Below are 20,092 nucleotides of genomic sequence, written 5' to 3' on the forward strand. Positions count from 1 at the left end.
CTAGGGGAGAGGGACCTGTCTGATCAGAGCACACGGGAGCAAATGAAGGGGGAGGAAGAGAGAGTGGAGCACATCCTGGCCCACCAGGCCTGGAGGACGATATCCCCGCTCCGAACAGCCAATGCACAGCAGACCAAATGGCTGATCCCACTATAAGACATGATGTCCCTCGCTGACCTATGGCCCTATGGGGGACAACACTGGAGACTCAGTGTCAGGATTGGCCTGGTCTGACCCCACCACACCGAGGCAAAAACGCTAAGGGCATGAGGCAGAGCAATGTGGGGGCTGGGGGGGAGGAGCAGAGTAGGGAGTTCCCCAGGGAGTGCAAAGGGTAGACTTTGGGGCCAGAGCATGGCACCCCATCGGACTCAACTGGAGGACAAGCCTAGAAGTCAAAAATCAGACCTTGATCTATTTACAGGCTTTTCTTCTTCTTCTTTAATTTTAAAAATTAATTTATCCTTTTCCGGGTCATTGGTTTTCTTTGTTGTTGTCATTGTTGTGTTCTCCTTTGTCACTTTGTCTTGCTATGCTTTGTTTTTGGTGCATATTATTTTCTCTGAAGATCTATCTAGATAAGATAGGCTGGATGAACTTTGGAGGAGAAAACAATGGGACCCATGGTTCCGGGGGGGACATGGGAGAGGGGGAGGCGAGGGAAAGGAGGTGGTGTTGATCAACCCAGGGACGAGCGAGCAACAAGTGATCGAAAATTAGTGGCAAGGAGTGGCAAATTAGTAGAATAAGTAACATCATGATAAATGGACAAAAGATTGAAGCTGTCAAGGATTTGGGTATGTTTGTAATGTTGATGGAAGCAACAGTTAAGACATCAAATGATGCATCGCATTGGGTAACTCTGCTATGCAAGATCTCTCTAGAGTGTTGAAAAGCAGGGACGTTACTTTGAGGACTAAGGTGTGCCTGACTCAAGTCATGGTGTTTTCAATGGCCTCATAGATATATGAAAGTTGGACCTGGAATAAGGAAGACCAAAGAAAAATTGCTCCATTTGAATTATGGTGTTGGCAAAAACATATTGAACATATCACGATGGCCAAAACAACAAACAGATCTTTCTTGGAAGAAATAGTCATCATGCCCCTTAGAAGCAAGGATCGCGAGACGTTTTCTCATGTATTTTGGACATGTTGTCCCTGGAGACCAGTCCCTGGAGAAGATACTTGGTAAAGTGGAGGGGCAGCAAAAAAAAGAGGAGGACCCTGAACAGGATGGATCGACGCAGTGGCTGCACCAATGAGCTCAAACGTAAGAACAACGGCGAAGCTGGCGCAGGACGGGGTGGTGTTTCCTTATTGTCCACAGGGTCCTTCTGAATTGGAGCCAATCCAATGGGACCTAACAACAACCATTTACCTTTCTTGCCTTATAGCTCTGGCTCCGATTTCCAGCACAATACTGAATAGCAATGGTAACAAACTGCTTCTTGCCCTCTTTTGTTCAAAAGGAGAATGTTTTCAGTTTTTCTGCACTGACAGCAGTGTTGGCTGTTGGTTTTGTACGTATGCTTTCGATCGTGGTGAGGAATTTCCCTTTTATTATTTCGTTGTTTTTATCAGGTTTGTATGTTGGGTTTTGTCAAATGCCTTAACAAAAGGCTTTTATTAAACAAAATATCGATCTGTGAAGCTATTGTTTTTGACATAGTCTCCATCTAGGTCTGTACTCTTCTGAAGGTAGTTTTTCCATCCCTTTAATGCCTCTCTGCTGAATTTCAAGCTTTCTGATTTATATCGCAGAACATGGCAGTTTTGGCACCCTTGCTGAATATTTAAGAATGAAAAGCAGTCTGAAAGGACATGAGCAGGCTGTAGAGTGCATGGGCTACCGTTTTCTTTTTCTTTTTTTACTAAATAATCATTTTATTAGGGGCTCATACAACCCATCACAATCCGTACATACATCATTTGTGTCCAGCACAAGGCTACAGTTTTCTAATGACATTCTTGCAGGACAACCTTTGCCGCCCTTGAAGAAGGAATAGATGTATTGCTACAATCAGAAAAAACAATCCTCAGCACAATTTCCTGGCCTTTTACTCACTACTGTAGTTTTCACTTTTCATAAAACTTCATAGTGATCCCCCATGTTCAGATTACCCCCCTTGGAAGACACACAGAGTGTGTATGGCATCTGTGTTTTGCATAATTAATCAGACAGCCCATTTGAATAATCATATAACATATGAAAATTGAGAAGCAGGATGATTTTGTATAGACACCACTGTGAGGTATGATACCTGCTTCATATCATTGATTTTATTTTTGTGAAAAAACATTTGAATACCGCACCTGAAGAGCCTAATTTTTATTTTTTAGAAACTAACTTTTAAGGCAGTCAACTTCATGCCATTTTGGAAGATGACAGCAGGAATTGAATTACTCTTATTTTCCACGTGGACATTGTGGGTTCACTCCTTCAGTTCTAAAAAGGAAAACTACATTGTGTTTTATCCATTGTGACTTTTGTCCTCAGGAGGGCAGGGCAAACACTCTGAGAAGTCCTGCCCTCAGGTTGAGTGGCTCTATCCCTAATTCCTAGATCACGATGTATTATGTTGTGGCACTGAAAACTGTTATTTGCAAATATTACTGTTACCATTTATAAATACGGGCACACAGTTCTGTCTTTTGAAAACAACTATCCACCTACAAAAGATGCCTTGATAAAAACAGCTCTGGCTTGACTCTTCATTTTAAGTGATGAGTGTGTGCAAGATGACAAGATGATAAGTCCACAATGCACTGTGGATACAGACCTGTTTTTACACGCTGTTAAAACACAGGGTACTATGAAGCAATGTTTGCAAAACATGCAAACATCTGTATTTGGAAAAAATAAAATAGCCCTTTTTAAAAAAAGATACTTTTATTGGGGGCTCTTAGATCTCTTATCATAATCCATACATTCCTCCAGTGTGTCAAACACATTTGCTGCCATCATCATTTTCAAAGCATTCTCTTCCCACTTGAGCCCCTGATATCCGCTCTCCTAAAATAGCCTTTTGTTGCTTAAAAAAAAGATTAGCCCTTTGGCATCCCTAAAAAGTTAACATAACCTTTTTTTTTTTGCTTTTTTTGTGTGAATTAGATGTAAATTTACAGAGCAGATCACAGTTGTATACACTCAGCAATTCCTTCACAATCTAATTCAACTCATTCAATGCGATCCCCTTATTCTACTATCTCCTTGTTTTCTTTTTCCATTCTTCCTCCTTTCCTTGCCCTCTAAACTTTGTCCTGGGGTAAATGCTGCTTTTCCTACCTTAGATATTGATTGTTCTAACATGGATGTGAGTTCGGTTCCAGATCTGAAGGAGGAGGGCCATAATCTTAGGGTCCCACCAATCTCTCTCTGTCATGGTCTCTTTTATGATTTTAAGTTCTGTTCCACAGTTTTCTCCCAGGACTTTCAAATGTGACTGAAAGCAGTTCGTAGTGGTGGCAGGCACCACCGATTTCTTCTGCTTTCAAGGTAAGTCCTACTACATATTTGTTTTATAAAATCAGCACTTTTTCTGTGATATTTAGTGAACAAAATGTTTTTATTAGTTCGCATATGCATGTGCAAATATAACATCTGAAAGAATATACATCACAATTATCACAAAGGTTAGTTTGGGGAAGGAAGATGTTGATAGTAACAATAGTCAAAACAATGAAGCAGATGTCAGCTTTATCTGTAATGCTCAAATGTTTGAGCTCTGTATTGTTTATAATTATGGCTCCCCTTTAATTCTTGAAATTTTTATTGGATGAAAACTCTTTATAATTATAATAACAATGAAAAAGCAATAAAAGCCCAGAAGTTTTATAATATTCATTCATTCAAGTGAATTAATATTAATGGTGGTCCTAGTATATACTAAAACCGAACCAACCCAACGTTCAATAATGAATTACTTCTCACCACCTAAGTGCCTGTGGAAGAAAGTCTGCAGTTGCTTCCATGCATCCACCTGGGCCATGGCATGAGCCCTGGTCTCCCCTCCCCAGATGACCGGCCTGCCCACCAAGCTGTGCAGGGAAGCTGGGCACAAGGGGATGTAAGGAGGCTCAATATAATGCCCAGTCCTTGGGTAACAGATGATCTGGGGCTTTTCCTTACCATGGGCCTGTAAGCGTTTAGACGCCTCATTAGCGTAGAACTCACTCTTCCAGTTGTGGTCATCCAGACCAACAAGGAACAGGAAGCTACACTCAGCCCTTTCCACGGGAATGACGCTCTTCTGGTCAGGTCCTTCAGTTGGGTTGTTGAGGGCATCTATGATGTCTACAAGGCCATCTTTGACCACCTTGATCCCATGATAGTTGATACCCACAGGGGGCAAGATCTCATCTTTGTAGTATAACTCCCCCCCTACATTGACCACGGAGCCGTTGATTATGGTGGCAGCTGTGATGCCCTTCAAGAATGAAGCCATGGAGATGCAGAGTTCGCCCCCTTTTGAATGTCCGAGCAGCCCAATTCCTGGACCTTTCACCTGAGAAAGGGACAGAAGCAAGAGAAGGAGAGTGAGTCCATGAACAGTGTCATGTGGTGGGGATTTGCTAGTCTTGGAAATCAGGTGGTCTAAAGTCTGAATTTGGATTCTATCACTTACCAAGGTTTGCAACTATGGGAAATCTACTTCTTTTTCTTCCCTATCTTCCTCTCTACAATTTCTCCTTCATTGTTCTTGGTGACTTCAGCATGGATGATATGCCAAACACCTTGATTGTCAGTGTCTTGATCTCTACTCCACCTCAGCCACTCATTGTCACTGTCCTATCCTAAACTTAGTCATCGGCAATAACTACATCATCTCCAGAATCTCACCTTCAAGCATTCCAGCCTCTGACCCCTATCTTCAATACTTCCAGCATAGTCATTGTGATACCATCCATTCCAGCAATGTTTCTATCTTTGAGACCTTAATTAACATTTTCCCACTTTTGATACCTCCCTCTTATTTTTAACTTCCCTCCTCATCTAGCTTAGATTTCATAATTTATCATTCTAGTCACTCCCTTGAAAACACTTTACGTTATTTAATATATCTCTTCCTTTGGCCGTCTTTGCCTGGAAAAGTGCTGACCAACTGGAGTTCACTCCACTACTTCCTCCATGGCTGGGATGGACAAATATACATTTGTGCTGATACATCTTATTTTCTTTCTGTGATGACAAATTTCAAATGTGCACCCTCGCTGTCCATCAATCCTATCACTCCACTGTTAACGTTTGCTTTCCACTTCTCAAAAAAAAAATTTTTTTACACTTTCTCAAATTCCTTTAACCTGAATCCCTCCACCTTTCAGCTCCTCATGCTTCATTAAGAAAATATAAGCTAAGAAGTAGAAACGTTTCCTCATTTTCCACTGCCAAACCTACCCACGTTCACATGAACTCAAGCACTCTGTCTTCCTTCGTGTATCTAAGAAGTAGCGCTGTTCATATCACAGGTCATTATCACTTGTGGCCTGGATCGCATGCCTCCTGACTTTCTCATGGACATTATTATAGCAGTTACTTTCTCTCTCTCCCGTTCCTAGCTTTTTTCCTATTGGCTCATTCCCCAAAACATATTTATATGCTCTAATACTATTTATATTAATACTCAGAGGCTTCAAAAACTTCAAGGAAATTTTCCATTATCTTTTCATTCCATTTTTCCACAAACTTTTTTAAAGCCTGTCAAGAATAATCCCTTGACCTCCTATCCACTCTACCTACTTCCCTAATTCTCAACCCCATTCCCATTTTTTTTAAGTGTATGGGGTGGGAGTGGGGTTTGTCTGTTACTGCTCTCTTCCTGGTCTTCATCGTCTCTGCAGTACTCTTCAAGGTAGTTCCACCAGCACTACTCTGATCCATTGTGGTGACCTCTGTGTTATAAACAAATGGCCTTTTATAGATTGACATCTCAGGAGTAATCTTTTTTCATCATGGCTTCTCACCCAAAGTACTAGGAATTAGATGATATTATCATCTCAATTTTTTCAAACGAGGAAACCAAGGTCCCAAGGTTACGGAGCTGTGGTTGGGTGCCACGGAGTTAGAGCTGAGGCGCAGGGAGCTCGTGTGCAGCAGAAGGAAACACCGCCTGGGTCCCATGCCAGGCGCACAATGGTGAAGTGTGTGTCCACTGTGGCAGCCAGGCCGACAGTCTCTCTCAGTCAGCATCCTCCTCTTTTGCTGAATCGACTTAACCAACCATCATGTCCTTTACCAGGGAAGGCTTTCTCCTGATTGCATGTCCAAAGCACATGAACCAGTATTACTGTGCATGTCTCTAAGGAGCACACTGCCTGCACTTCTTCCAAGGCAAATAGGTTTGTTCTTCCGGCAGGCAGTCCAGGGCATTTCTAATATTCTTCTTCAACATCATAATTCAAATGTATTGATTCTTCTCCAGTCTTTCACAGTTATTGTCCAGCTTTCACATGCAGATGAAGTGATTATAACTCAATATAAAAAGAATAAGTGATTTATTTTAAAAAATTATTTATTAAAAAAAAAAAAGAACAGCAACAACAAATCCTCCCAACTGGACCAATAGACAACACGGTGATAAATGGAGGAAAAACAGAAGTTGTCACAGGTTTCATTTCACTTGGATCCACAGTCAATACTCATAAAGCAGTCGGCAAGAAGTCAAATGACGTGCTACACTGGGCCAATGTGCAGCACAAGATCTCGTTAAAGTGTTGAAGAGCAAACCTATCACTTTGATGATTAACGTGTGCCTGGGATGTTTTAAATCACCTTATACGCATGTGAAAGTTGGACACTCAATAAGGACCGAAGGCAATTGATGCACTTGGATGATGGTGTTCGTGATGACTCCTGAAAGTAACGGGGAATGTCAGAACAAATCTGTCTTAGAAGTACAGCCAGAATGCTCCTTAGAAGCGAGGATGGCAAGACTGCATCTCATTTATTTTTAATAGGCTATCAAGAAGGGCCAGTCCCTGGAAACGGACAGCATGCTTAGTAAAGTAGGAGCGTCAGTGAAAAAGAGGACCCTCAATGAGATGGACTATAACAATGGGCTAAAAATAACAACATTTGAGCGGATGGTGCAGAACTGAGCAGTGTTTTCTTCTGTTGGATACAGGGTCGCTATGAGTCACAACAGCCTTGCCAGTACCTAAAAAGGTCAACAACAGACCCACTGAATAAGTCTGGTCAAAGGATACAGCTCCGATGTACATCTTTCCAGATTTTAAACCATGCACTATACCCTTGTTCTATTCAAACAACACCCTCTTGGTCTATGTACAGGTTCCACACGAACACAATGAAGTGTTCTGGTATTCTTATTTTTTACAATATTATACATCGTAATTGGTAAAATCAAAACTTAAGTTTACTTTGAGCCTATCTATGCCTTGGCTCCACTGCTGTTGTTAGGTGCCATCAAGTCAACTCCATTCCATCACGCCCCCATGCACCACAGAACTGGAACACTGCAGAGTCTTGTACCATGCTTACAACTGTTCCTCAGCCTGAGCTTAGTGATGCAGCCACTGTGTCAATCCATCTCCCTGAGGGCCTTTCTCTGTTTCACCGTCCTTCCACTTGACCAAACATGATGTCCTTCTCCAGGGACTGGTCTCTCCTGACAATAGTTTCAAAATATGTAAGACAAAGTCTTACCATCCTTGCCTCTAAGGAACAATCTGGTTTTACTTCTTCCAATACAGATCTAGTTGTCCTTTTAGCAGTCTACAGTACTTTCAATATTCCTTTCCAGCACCACCATTCAAAAACGTCCTTATTCAATGTCCAGCTTTTACATGCATTTGATACAGTGGCGAATACGATGGATGGCTGGGGTCAGGCACATCTGAGTCCTCAAAGTAACATCCTTGCTTTCCAATACTCTAAAGAGGTCTTCGGCATCAGATTTACCCAATGCAATCTGTCTTTTGATCCTTTGCTGGTTGTGTCTGTGAGCATTGATTGTGGACCCAAGTAAGACAAAACCCTTGACAGCATCAAACTTTTCTCCATTTATTGTGATGTTACCTTTTGGTCCAGGTGTTAGAATGGTTGGTCTTCCTTACATGAGTTGTAATCCATACTGAAGTCTACAGCCTTTGTTGTTCATCAGCACCTCCGCCTCACTTTCAGCATGTCAGGTGTGTCATCTGCATATGTCAAGTTGTTAATAAGCCTTCCTCGCATCCGGATGCCACATTCTTCTTCATATAATCTCGCTTCTCTGATGATTTGCTCAGCATACAGAATGAAAAAGTATGGTGGGGGCTACAACCCTGATGCACACCTTTCCTGATTAGAAGCCATGCACTCTTCCCTTGCTCTGCTCCCACAATTGCCTCCTGGTCTATGGCCCCACTCTACCCTCCCTATTTCCTGTACTAAAAGTCCTCATGCTTCTTTCCACAGTGAGTTCTGATGATTTAAAAATAAGCAAGCATTGATCTTCCAATTCTCTAATTCTTTAAACCGAAGACACTCCAAATATTCCCTAGGCCCTGGAATCGTTGGGTGCAGAGTGCCTCCTTTAAAATGTACTCTCCTCCTGAGCTCCCACATATTCCGGACCAAGCTGGGAGAAGTCTGCTGAACACAAACATTTCAGCAGAGCCACTGAAGACAGTGATTGTCTTCCTGTCCCCTTGTTCCCTGTACCAAACCCAAGGTCGATGTCTAGGTTCACGATAAGACACGGGAATTTTAAATTCCACAATGCCGGCTAAAGGGGCCCTAGTGGCACAAGGGTTAAGTGCTTGCTTGTGAACTGAGAGGTCTGCAGTTTGACTCCACCCATGGTTCCTCGTCACAGAAGACCTGGTGCTCTGTTCGCATAAAGATTACAGCCCAGAAACCCCTAAGGAACAGTTCTCCTCTGTCATATGGGTTACCGGACAGCACCTAACAGTAACAATACCACTAGGAATAGCTTTACCAGCAGGAACTACAATCATAAATGATGTAGAAACTGTCTATGAGAAGTAGCTACAAAAGCTAGTGTGAACTGTGGCAAGAATGAGCCAAGTCTGTGGGAACCAAGAGCATTAATGTGGGTGAGGCTTGTTACGTAGCACATAAAGCTTAGAGAAGAACCAACCTCAGGGCGACTGAGCAGGTAGTTCACGGCCTCTTCAAAGTACTCCAGGTGCAGGCTCTTAATGGTCTTGGGGAGGTCATCGTAGTTAACATAAGCCAGAGCCATCACTGCAAAACCCTTCCCAGCCAGCAGACTAGCTCGGTACTCCTGAAGGCCACCTCCGATTCCATAAATGTCTATGATCCCAGGATAGGGCCCCGGTCCTTGGGAAGAAACAAAACAGAAGGCTCAGCCTGTCCTGACACACTGTGCAGTGTGTCAAAAGCTACTTTGTTGCTTATTTAGGGATGCCCAAGTTTTCTTTTTTAATCATTTTACTGGGGGCTCATACAGCTCTTATCACAATCCATACAGTCATCCATTGTGTCAAGCACATTTGCATATTTGTTGCCATCATCATTTTCAAAACATTTTGTCTCTGAGCCCTTGGTATCAGCTCCTCACTTTTCCTTCCCTCCCCCACCCTCCCTCATGAACCCTCGATAATTTAACTTTTTTTTTCATGTCTTACACTGACCACTGTCTCCCTTCACCCACTTTTCTGTTATCCGTCACCCTGGGAAGGGGTTATAGGTAGATCATTGTGATCGGTTCCCTCTTTCTCTCCCCACCTTCCCCTTACCCTTCTGGTATGGCTACTCTCAATATTGCTTCCGAGGGGTTTATCTGTCCTGGATTCCCTGTGTTTCTAGCTCTTATGTATACCGGTGTACATGCTCTGGTCTAGTGGGATTTGTAAGGTAGAATAGGGATCATGATAGTGGGGAGGAGGAAGCATTTAAGAACTAGAGGAAAGTTGTATGTTTCATCGTTGCTACACTGCACCCTGACTGGCTTGTCTCCTCCCTATGACCCTTCTGTAAGGGTCTACAGATGGGCTTTGGGTCTGCACTCGGCACTCCCCCTCATTCACATTGATATGATTTTTTAGTTCTGGCTTTTTGATGCCTGATACCTGAATCCATGAACACCTCGTGATCACACAAGCTGGTTTGCTTCTTCCATGTGGACTTTGTTGCTTCTCAGTTAGATGGCCACTTGTTTATCTTCAAACCCAAGTTTTCTATTAACAACCAGAAATGCTGAAAGGCCTCTAGTCTTCAAGCATATAAAGACTGATGAAATCTAAATCCACATTCCTTGTTTGCACCCAGAGCATCAAAGTCCCACAGTTTTACAAAAAAAGCATGTAATAGAAAATAATTTATATAAGCAGTAATAAATCATTGCTCCCTCCCTGTAAAAACACACAATTCCACATGTTAATAAACCTATAGAGCAACTGGTCCTTCATACACTGCTGGTGAAAATGCAAAAGGATACAGCCACTTTTCAAAACAATTGGGTAGTTTCTTGCAAAATTAAACATCTATTTTTCATATGACTAGCAATCCCAACCCTAGGTCTTTACTCAAAGAAAGGAAAACTTGTGTTCACACTAAATTTTGTATTCACATGCTTTAACCATAATTTCCAAAAGACTAGGAATCATCCAAATGTCATTCAACTGTGAATGAATCAGCAAACTGTGCAGATCACACAAAGGTGTCCTACTGAGAAGTAATAAAGTGCTGACACATGTGACCCTGTAATGAACCTGCTGTTGAATTATGCTAAGGAAGGAAGCCAGACCCGAAAAGCCATATAGCATTTTGCATGACTCCATTTATATGATATTGTGGGAAAGGCAAAACTACAGAGGCAAAAAAGATCAGTTTTGCTAGGTGTTATGAGGAGGAGGAGGTGACTATCAAAGGGTTTTAATTAATTTTGCGGTAATGCAATTGCCACATCTTGATTGTAAGTTTGCCAAAATTCAGGACTGTACATGAAAATGAGCTACATATCAGGTCTTGTCCACTAAGGGTGTTCAAGCATAATCTACTATATTAATTAAATCTCATTTAAATAATGTAAAACATAACATTTTCTTGCAGTTGGAAAATAACAGAATATAAGTAATCATTCTTGGTTCTTTTTCTATAAAGGCAGTTTTATTTTGGAAAAAAATTAACCTTTTTTTTTTTTGGATTTGGATCAAAGCAATTAATTAGGTAGGTAGTTCTGCCTACCAGCTAATAAAACGGAGAAGATCAAGGAGGGACTCAAGAGTTCTAACATGTTAGGGGGACAAATAATAGAAATGTAGCTGAAGGAAGACAATGTGTGGTTTAAGATATAAAATAACAATAGTATATATCATTGATTAAGGATTCACAAGAGGGGGGAGAGGCAAAAAGAGGAGCTGATACCAAGGGTTCAAATAGAAAGAAAATGTTTTGGAAATGATGATGGCAACGTATATACAAGTGTGCTTAATACAACTGCGTTATGGATTGTAATATGGGCATGGACATATGCAAATATATTTTTATATTACGATAGGGAAATAGATATATGTTATATAATACTTAATATGTTAAGTATTAAGGTGGCAGATGGACATTGGGCTCTATGCAAGTGCTCCCTCAGTGCAAGAACACTGTTCTAATCACCTGGCATTCTGTGATGCTCACCTTCCCAACACAATCACTAAAGATAAAATAGGTACATAAGCAAATGTGGTGAAGAAAGCTGATGATGCCTGGCTATCAAAAGATATAGTGTCTGGGGTCTTAAAGGCTTGAAGATAAACAAGCAGCCATCTAGCTGAGACGCAACAAAGTCCACATGGAAGAAGCACACCAGCCTGTGTGATCATGACTAGCATTGGACTTATACACTTGATCTGGACAGGGTTGGGATGTTTGCTTCATATATAATTACTTTTTAATATAAAGCTCTCTCTCGCTCTCTTTTTTTTAAAGCTCTCTCTTATACATATATATGAGTGTCACTGGATTTGTTTTTCTAGTCCACCCAGCCTAACACAATATTGGATATATTCTTCTGTTACTTGTTTCACTCAAGACTTTTGAAGGTTCATCCATGTTGATTTGTGTAGCTGTAACTCAATCATAAAAGCCCTGGTGGCATAGTATCTTATGCACTGGGCTGAGAACCTCAAGGTCAGCAGTTCAAAACCACCAGCCACTCTTCAGGTGCAAGATTAAGCTTTCTATTCCGGTAAAGATTTACAGTCTTGGAAGCCCAAAGGGGTAGTTCTAGTCTGTCCTCAAGGGTTGCTATGAATCAGTATTGACTCGATGGCTGTAAATTTGAGGGTAGATCAATCACTTTTGTGGCTATACTATATTTCACTGTGTAAACACCCCTCAGTTTGTTCCTAGAACTAACTGTACTCTGAATAGGCCTTTGGGTGGTTTCCAGTTGTGCTTGCTATTATAAGCAATACTTCAGTGGGCGTTCATGAATATGCCTCTGGTGTGCACGTGGAATGATATATTCAGCTTTCTAAGACAAATGTGTTTCCCAGAGTGGAAGAATAATTATATATTCTTTGTAGCCGTGTATGAATTCCTTTGCCTTACCAAGTTTGAAACAATTGGTATTGTTAGATTGATAACCTTGTGGCACTTCTGAGAGTGTAAAATGGTATCTGGTAGTTTTATTTTGCAGTAAATGTATATATTTTTAGGCAATCCTTTGTTGGCAGTGTGTGGCGAATAAGTTCATTCATATTTGCCTTTTTCCTTTCCTACCATGTCTTTTAACTAATCACTGGAGCCCCCTCCTCAGCAAGTCTTACCTTAAATTCCTGTCTCCCTGACACCTCGGGGTTCTTTATATAGGTCCGTGGAGTTCTGGAATATTGGGAGCTATGTCCTTCTTCTGTAGAGAATATGCTAAACCAAAATCAAATTCTTATTCTATGAAGTCGATTTTGACTCACAGCCATCCGGTAAGACTGGATAGAACTGCCCCCGTGGGTGTGCGATTTACTGGAATAGAAGGCCTCAGCTTTAAACTGCTGACCTTGTAGTTAGCAGCCCACGGGTTAGCCACTACACCGCCAGAGCTCCCTAGCTTATAGGGGGTAAGCTCATGGAAACCCAAAATCGTGAAGGGTCGCTCGCTCACCTGGCGGCAGGAAGAGCGTGGCGCGCACGCGGCCCGCGCGCACGGGCTCCCTCCGCACCCCGGGCCGCAGGAAGTGGCGCTCGTGCACCGCCCGGCCCAGGACCCGCCGCGGCTCGGGCTCGTGGCCCTCGCGCACCTCCAGCTCCACCGCGAAGGGCGTCTGCACGTCCCGCTTGGTGAGCTTCTCGATGGGCTTGTCGGGCTCCAGGGCCCAGATGAGGCCCATGGGCTCGAGCCCCGCGAAGCTGCCGCCCAGCGCGGGCGCGCGCTCCAGGTCCAGCTCGCCGCCGCCGTCCGCGCGGTAGCGCGCGTGGGCCCGGAAGAGCGTCCCCTTCTCGTCGCGCAGGGACGCGCGCAGCGTGACCGGCTGTTCGGGGGCCAGGCCGCGCACCGCGATGCGCACCGGCTCGTCCCAGCAGCAGTGGCCCTCAGGCTCCACGGTCACTGTCGCCGCCATCCTGGCTGGGATCCAAGAAACTGGGCCACCCACCTTCCGCTGTAGAGGCCTTGGCCTCCGCAGCCAGCGCGTCAGGGACAAGCGCAGGGCAGTGGGGACGAAGGCTATCATTTTGTGCCTTGAACTCAGACCTCGCCTGCGGAAAGAGTTAGACTTGGTTCCAAACCCTCGTGTGGCGGGCCCCTGCCCTGCAGCCTGAGCGCCGGAACTCGGAGCGGGCCGAGCTGCGTGTTCCACTGGGCAGGGCAGGCCTGGCTGGTCCGGTGACCCTGGAAGGCACACAGCAGGAGCGAAAACAGACACTGAGACAAAGTCTTATTTAAAACCTGTATGCGTGGGAAGAACGGACCAGTTATTTCTCGCAGCGCTCTTGAGTCGGGCTAGGACTCTCAGGAAGAACTTAGCAAGTAGCAAAGCCTCCAGTTGTCTGGTTCTTGGCATACCGGGTCTGCAGGACCTGGGTTGACTTGCATGAATTGGTTCAGAAAACCACACCAGTTATTATTCATACTGGGAACCATGGTGTGTCGCTTGCCTGTGTGCTTATTCTCCACACTGGTCCCACCCCTGGAGGTCCTAGTGCCTTCCTCCGACTTCATTCCTCACAGGTAAAAAATAGCCCTTATTATGCTGTTAAACTGGGCTCTCGTTTTGCTCTGCGAAGCACATTTGATCTACTTCTCATCCTGGACTTCCCCCTTTTCCCACCTTTCCTAAATGATTTCTTACCTCTAGTGGTGGATTTTCCACAAAGACTGTTTGAGATTCCCTCCAGGGCCTTGTACCTGGCTTTATATTAAAAAATGTGTATCCTTTGTACTAGGAAAACGTGAAAATTAAGGTGCATGCTCCACAAGGAAAAGCCTTTAACGTTTAAAAGCTCCCCGCCCCCCTCGACCCCTCAGCCTTGATGGCATAGTGGTTAAGCACTTAGCTGCTAACCAAACCCAGGGGAGAAAGTTGTGACGGATTACAGCCTTGTTATCCTAAACATTACAGGTCAATATGAGTCAGAATCAACTTGATAGCTGGGTTTTTTCAGTAAAAGCTTTTAAATCTAATGTCTGGCTGGTTATTAATCAGGTAACTCTCCTTAGCTCTAATTACTTTTATTTTGATTTTGTGCGATGCTTTATGGACTATAAGAGTCTCAAGAATGAGACAAAGGTAAACAGTAACACCTCTTTTTGTTTGTTTAATTTCCGAAACTCTTCCATTACCCCAAACAGCAAGTCTAAACCCATTAAGTGATAACTCCCCAGTTCCCTGATAATTGTCACTTCTACCTCTGTGTATTTGTCTATTTTAGAGATTTTATTTAAGTGGAATCATATTTGTGTCTGCCTTACTCACTTAGCATAATGTTTTTAAGGCTCATTCTATTATAGCATGAATCTGAACTTAATGTCTTTTTGTGGTTGAATATATGTCGTTGTAAGTATGTATTCCACATTTTGTTTACTCCTTCCTCTGTTGATGGGCACTCACTTGTTTCCACTTTTAGGCTATTGTGAATAATGCAACAATGAACATTGGTTTTCAAGTATCTGTTGGATCTCAGCTTTCAGTTATTTCGGGATATATACTTGGATCATATGATAATTCTATGTTTAACTTTTCAAAGATGTGTCAAAAGCTTTTCTGCTGTGGCTACACCATTTTACATTCAACAAAAGCAGGTTCCCATTTCTCTACATCCTTGCCAACACTTTGTCATTTTCCATTTTGTTGAGATAATATTTAACTCTTAATCCTTATAAGAACCTCAGGAACAAGATAAGGCTTAAGGAGGTTAACCCAATTGTTGAAGATCACACAACTATGAAGGGGGTTAAATATTTGGTTTTAAGAATGCTTACCAAAAACAATAAAGAATGCTCTAGTTTTAATAGAGGAAAGATTTGAAACTGGAAGTAGACATTTAAATTATGTATACTGGAAGATATGTACCCATTTAAAATGATGCAGTAATTGAATATACAAGGAGAACATTTCATGTGATTGGAGAAAGATATTAATACATGGGGGGAAAAAAAGAGAGACTGGTTTAAAAACTACCCCAAACTCTTGTTTGTTAGGTCTTGGGGTGCTGTGGGTAGTTTCTGTTTTCTTCTTTGTCTAAGATGTCTATGAGGAAGTATACATGATGTTTTAGCATGTCATTTTTCAAAAAGTCTTTCCATGTTTGTCTTCCAGGGTCAGCGCACACAGCCTGAACAAGCACACAGTAACGCCAGTGCTGAGACTCGTCTGAAAGCCAGCCTTTCCTGGAAATGAGCCGGTGACCACCTCAACAGCAGGGCCTGCACCAGCTAGACAGAACCCTATGTCCACGTACCTTTCTTTTAGTTCTTTTCCAGGGGGATGCCTGGACACCCGCATTTCTGTAGGCCTACAAGTTTACTCTCAGAAATGCAGGACCTGAAGAGTGCCCTAGTGGAGATCAGTGGTAGTGACGCCCTGTAGCCAAGTTTTGAGGAGCTGGAGGAGAGTGGAGCTGTGTGGAGGAAGGACATGAAGTTTGGGCTGAGGAGCCCTGTTGGTATAGTGGTTAGGCATTGGGCTGCAGTCCCAAAAGTCAGTGGTTCCAAACCACCAGATACTCTGTGGGAGAAAAAGGGGCTTTCTACTCCTGTAAACAGTTACAGTCTCGGAAACTCACAGTGGAAGCTTTATCCCGCCCCAGAGAATCGCTATGAGTTGGCAGCGATTTGATGGCAGTGAGTAGAGTTTGGGGAAGCGAGAGAAAGACAGACTTATTGCCATTGAGCCCATTTCAACTCAGGGTGACCTAAAGGGCAGAACAGATCTGCCCCTGTGCTTTTCTGAGGCTGTAATCTTTATGGGAGCAGAAAACCTCTTCTTTCTCCCTCCAAGAAGCTGGTAGGTTTGAAATGCTGACCGTAAGCTTAGCAGCCTTATGTGTTACCCACTATGCCACCGAGGCTGCCTGAGGGCTGGATACGCTCTCAGAGATAGACACTTTCCTTCTAGTCTCTTCTTTGTCCTATCTGCCTACTCACCAGGGCAGGGTGCTTCTGTGTTCTCTGCTCTGCGCTTTCTCAGCAGGATTGATGAGCCTGGACAGGTGAAAATAAGAACTGATAGGTGTGGTTGAAAGGGGTGCCAGCCCCTCCCCCAATCCTGGGTTCAATAGACAATTGTACGGTTGAGATATATATTATATTAAAGTTATCGAGAGCATGAGAGATAGAAGAGATGCTGAAATAATGGAGTCAGACACATTTCATGGTAGTATGCTCACCTCAGCCCCGCTTGGTAGTCCACCTAGAGAGAGGGGGAAGGGAAGGAAGACAAGGGGAAAGGCAACAGTGGAGTGAGGATGGGAGAGGAAAGGGGGAACAGACGAGAAGTCAAGGGAGGAACCAAGAGAGAGATCTTTATTGCTAACCCAGGTCTATATATCTTTGGCAGACGAGAGGTCAAGGGAGGAGCCGAGAGAGATCTTTATTGCTAACCCAGGCCTATATATCTTTAGCGGGGAGTGCAAGCCCACTAATTACAGGTAAAGACATACGTCACTGTATGTATGTTGCACTATCGGTTATACAGCAATGAGAGGAGGACAATCTAGGGATAAACACGCAATAGGAAGAGGTGGGATTGAGGGTATACATGTGACGAGATGGGCGGATCCTAGATTCAGGATGGCAGCTTAACTTTGGATGTCACTGAGCTGGTTTGACCTGTTCCCTGGCACCATTATCTGTAGGGTGTAAACTCCACCTACAGGAACCAAATCAATGACTGCAGGCCTCTAGAGAGAAGTAACCCATTGTCCTTAACAGCAGGGAGCATGTCTCTAAGCATCCGACCTCCCCCCATATGCTGGCAAAAAACCCCTAATGTTTGGCATGTCTTTGGGGGAGACAAAGCTGGAGAAAAGTCTTTATAATCCCACAGATAGGCCTTACGTGGAGGTTGTTCTCAAAAGATGACCTAGCATTCTGTTAACCTTCCATTCCATGGATTTCCTTTCCTAACTCAGTTTACAAGGAAACCGGTATAATAACCTGCAGAAGATGGCTCAATGAAAACCATGGATTCTAGGAGCGCACCCATGGAATTTTGAAGAGTTGGTTGCCTGGCGACCAATATAAGCTGCTTTGGAAACCTAACAAACCAAGGAAGGTTTCAGAGGCAGAACCACCCTTCCCTGTGAGGACTTATTTGAAGGAGGCCATTTTGATTGGAATTTCAAAACATGGCTGCTTTATCAGTAGCTGATAGTTTACTCCTGACAGCAGAATGAGAAGAGGCCACCTGGAGTCACTGAAAAGATCCAGAGAGAAAGCAGCAGAAGGATCAGTATTGCTTCAGGTACTAACCCCTATTGTGACCTTAGTCACACCTCTCTCTGGCCTGTGTGGTTTTAGAATCTTTCAAACCAAGGAGTCAGAACAGTGGCCTTTCTGGCTGACAAGATATGCTCCAGAGTCTTCCCAGGAGACAGCACGGTATTTGTGGGCAAAGAATGGAAATAAACCAGATTAGGAAGGAAGGCTGTATTTTCTAATACCATTCTCCCTTCTAACCAAGCTCTCTGCATACACCCCAACGCATACCCCTTGGGGCAGTGGCTCTGCTAAACTAGGCTGGTTCAGCATGCAGGTAGCTGGTTAAGCATGCAGCTCTCTACACCTCATTTGTCATCTCCCAAATGGCAGTCTGGGAGTAGCACAAAGGGAATCTGCATTTTTTTCTAAGCTCCTGGGGTGATCTGGGTGGTCCTTGGGCCAAACTCTAGCAAGCACCACCCCAGAAGCTGCAGAACTTAAGGGTCAGAACCTGTGGTTGGGGGAAGAGTGCATTGTTTTTAAAAAGCTCTCAGAAGGTTCTTGGTGCTAAGGCTTATTGTCTTTAACTCAGTGGCGGCAGCTTTTGCTTTCATAACAAAAAAAAAACCAGGATAACAGTATTCTTCTTTACATATATAAGTAGCATAAACACACATATAACTCGAGTACTGCTCATAGGAAACTAATGTTGGAGAGGGTTATGTAGCATCTAAAAAATTGTATAGCATGCACATTTTCCCCCATAAGAATATGGTGTAATTAACCACTTCTGCAATACAGGTACCAGTCTAGGGAGTGGGCATGGGGAACTAAATTTGAAACCTCTGATATACCACCGATTTTTAGTCAACGTGCTTATGGTCATAAAATAACAGAGGCAGGAGGGTCCTTACTTGAGTTCAACGTCCACATTGTGCAGCTAGTGGTCTAAGAAGTTGATTAGGTTTTTAACTTCAAGTGTGTAGCCTAACCCTTCCAATCCCACCGTGGCCCAACTGTCCAAGCCAAGTTCCTAGAAGTACATCGAAAATGCTGATGGTTGCTGCTTATGGGATTGTACGACCTGGTCTTCTTGGATGCCAGTTCTTCTATTTCTTATGTTGTTGGTGCTCAATAGTTGACCTTCTGCTTATCAGCAGAGCACTGAACCACTCGCAGTTCCACCAGGGCACTAACCATAAGGTCAGCAGTTTGAACCCACAAGCCTCGTCACGGGCAAAAGGATGTGGCAATGTGTTCCTATCAAGATTTACAGCCTTTGAAAGGGTCATAGGGTCACTGTGAGTCAGAATCCTCTGAACAACTAAGGTTGGTTTGTTTCGACAGAGCAAAAAACACATGGGACCGACCTCCCATTCTGCTTTTGGTTCTTGAGGGCTGTTTGTGGGATAAAGGGCCCAGCTTGAGCTGATCCAGATTATAGCTAAGAATGGAAAATACGGAGCCCCATAACACACACACACACACACCAGTGGCTCCATGGAGGAAAGTTGAGGCTATGGTTTCAGGGAAGCCCTAAAGGAGGTTGCTCTGAATCAACTTGATGGCAGTGGGTTTTTTATGCCAAGGTCTTTTCTTCCCTTTCTTTTTCATGAATGTAATGCCTCAACACCTCTAAATTGTACCCAGTGCATCTAACTCTGTATCCTGTCTGGTAAGAACAATAGTACTCGCACTAGCCCAGGAATAACAATTCCTCACATCTATGTAACACTTTGCAGCTTGTAAAGAACTTTCACACCCACCTAGTTTGGGGCTTCATGTCAACACTGAGCTAGAACAAGTATTCGGTTCTCTATTTTCAGACTGGAAAACTGAGGGAAAGGGAGATTAAGCACAGGGTAACCTGACTAGAAATAAAGAGCTTGTCTTCTGCCTTCTAAATCCAGGACAAGCCTCTTTTGATCATACCTTCTAGCTCTTTGTCCTGTTCCCAGGCCCCTTCAAAACATGTATAGCATGTGTTTCTTCCTTCTCATCGAGCTAGGAACTAAGAGACCCATCTGGCTCAAGCAGAGGTGATGTGTCCAGATAATGGCAAATAGAATTTATAGTAACTGATCATGATAACATGGCATTGGTATTCTTTATGTTTGCTTTGCAATCAAAGGGTTTTTTGTTTTGTTTTATTTTTTGTTTCTTTGTTATATGTCATAGGCTAAAGCAGCAGTTCTCAACCTGTGGGTCGCAACCCCTTTGGGGGTCGAACGACCCTTTCACAGGGGTCGCCCA

General features: G+C 43.4%; 2 protein-coding genes across 5 annotated transcripts in view; one reads left to right on the plus strand and one right to left on the minus strand.

The window, feature by feature from the left end:
• Nucleotides 1–3,549: 3,549 nt before the first annotated feature.
• On the minus strand, nt 3,550–13,842 carry LOC101649884 (acyl-coenzyme A thioesterase 1). 2 transcript variants are annotated; one of them, XM_004699025.3, is made up of 3 exons: nt 13,085–13,842; nt 9,104–9,306; nt 3,550–4,507 (listed from the first exon to the last, which is right to left on the minus strand). In XM_004699025.3, exons 1-3 carry the CDS (start codon nt 13,650–13,652, stop codon nt 3,923–3,925), a joined length of 1,356 nt encoding a protein of 451 aa, XP_004699082.2. In that variant the 5' UTR covers nt 13,653–13,842; the 3' UTR covers nt 3,550–3,922. The 2 variants fall into 2 exon arrangements, with proteins under 2 accessions (XP_004699082.2, XP_045143729.1); XM_045287794.1 differs by lacking the exon at nt 13,085–13,842 and adding an exon at nt 10,059–10,089.
• The window catches only part of HEATR4 (HEAT repeat containing 4), a 54,404-nt gene continuing 47,821 nt past the window's right edge, over nt 13,510–20,092 (plus strand). The window contains exons 1-3 of one of the 3 annotated variants that reach the window (XM_045287788.1): nt 13,510–14,149; nt 15,738–15,822; nt 17,551–17,882. In XM_045287788.1, coding sequence (XP_045143723.1) covers nt 17,811–17,882 — 72 coding nt within the window. In that variant the 5' untranslated portion in view covers nt 13,510–14,149; nt 15,738–15,822; nt 17,551–17,810. The remainder of the gene's footprint in view (nt 14,150–15,737; nt 15,823–17,550; nt 17,883–20,092) is intronic. The other 2 variants (XM_045287787.1, XM_004699024.2) reach the window with 2 other exon arrangements.

Source organism: Echinops telfairi, unplaced genomic scaffold, assembly GCF_000313985.2.
Source record: "Echinops telfairi isolate 266 unplaced genomic scaffold, ASM31398v2 ScPeMD7_18;HRSCAF=68, whole genome shotgun sequence".
Lineage (NCBI taxonomy): Eukaryota > Metazoa > Chordata > Mammalia > Afrosoricida > Tenrecidae > Echinops > Echinops telfairi.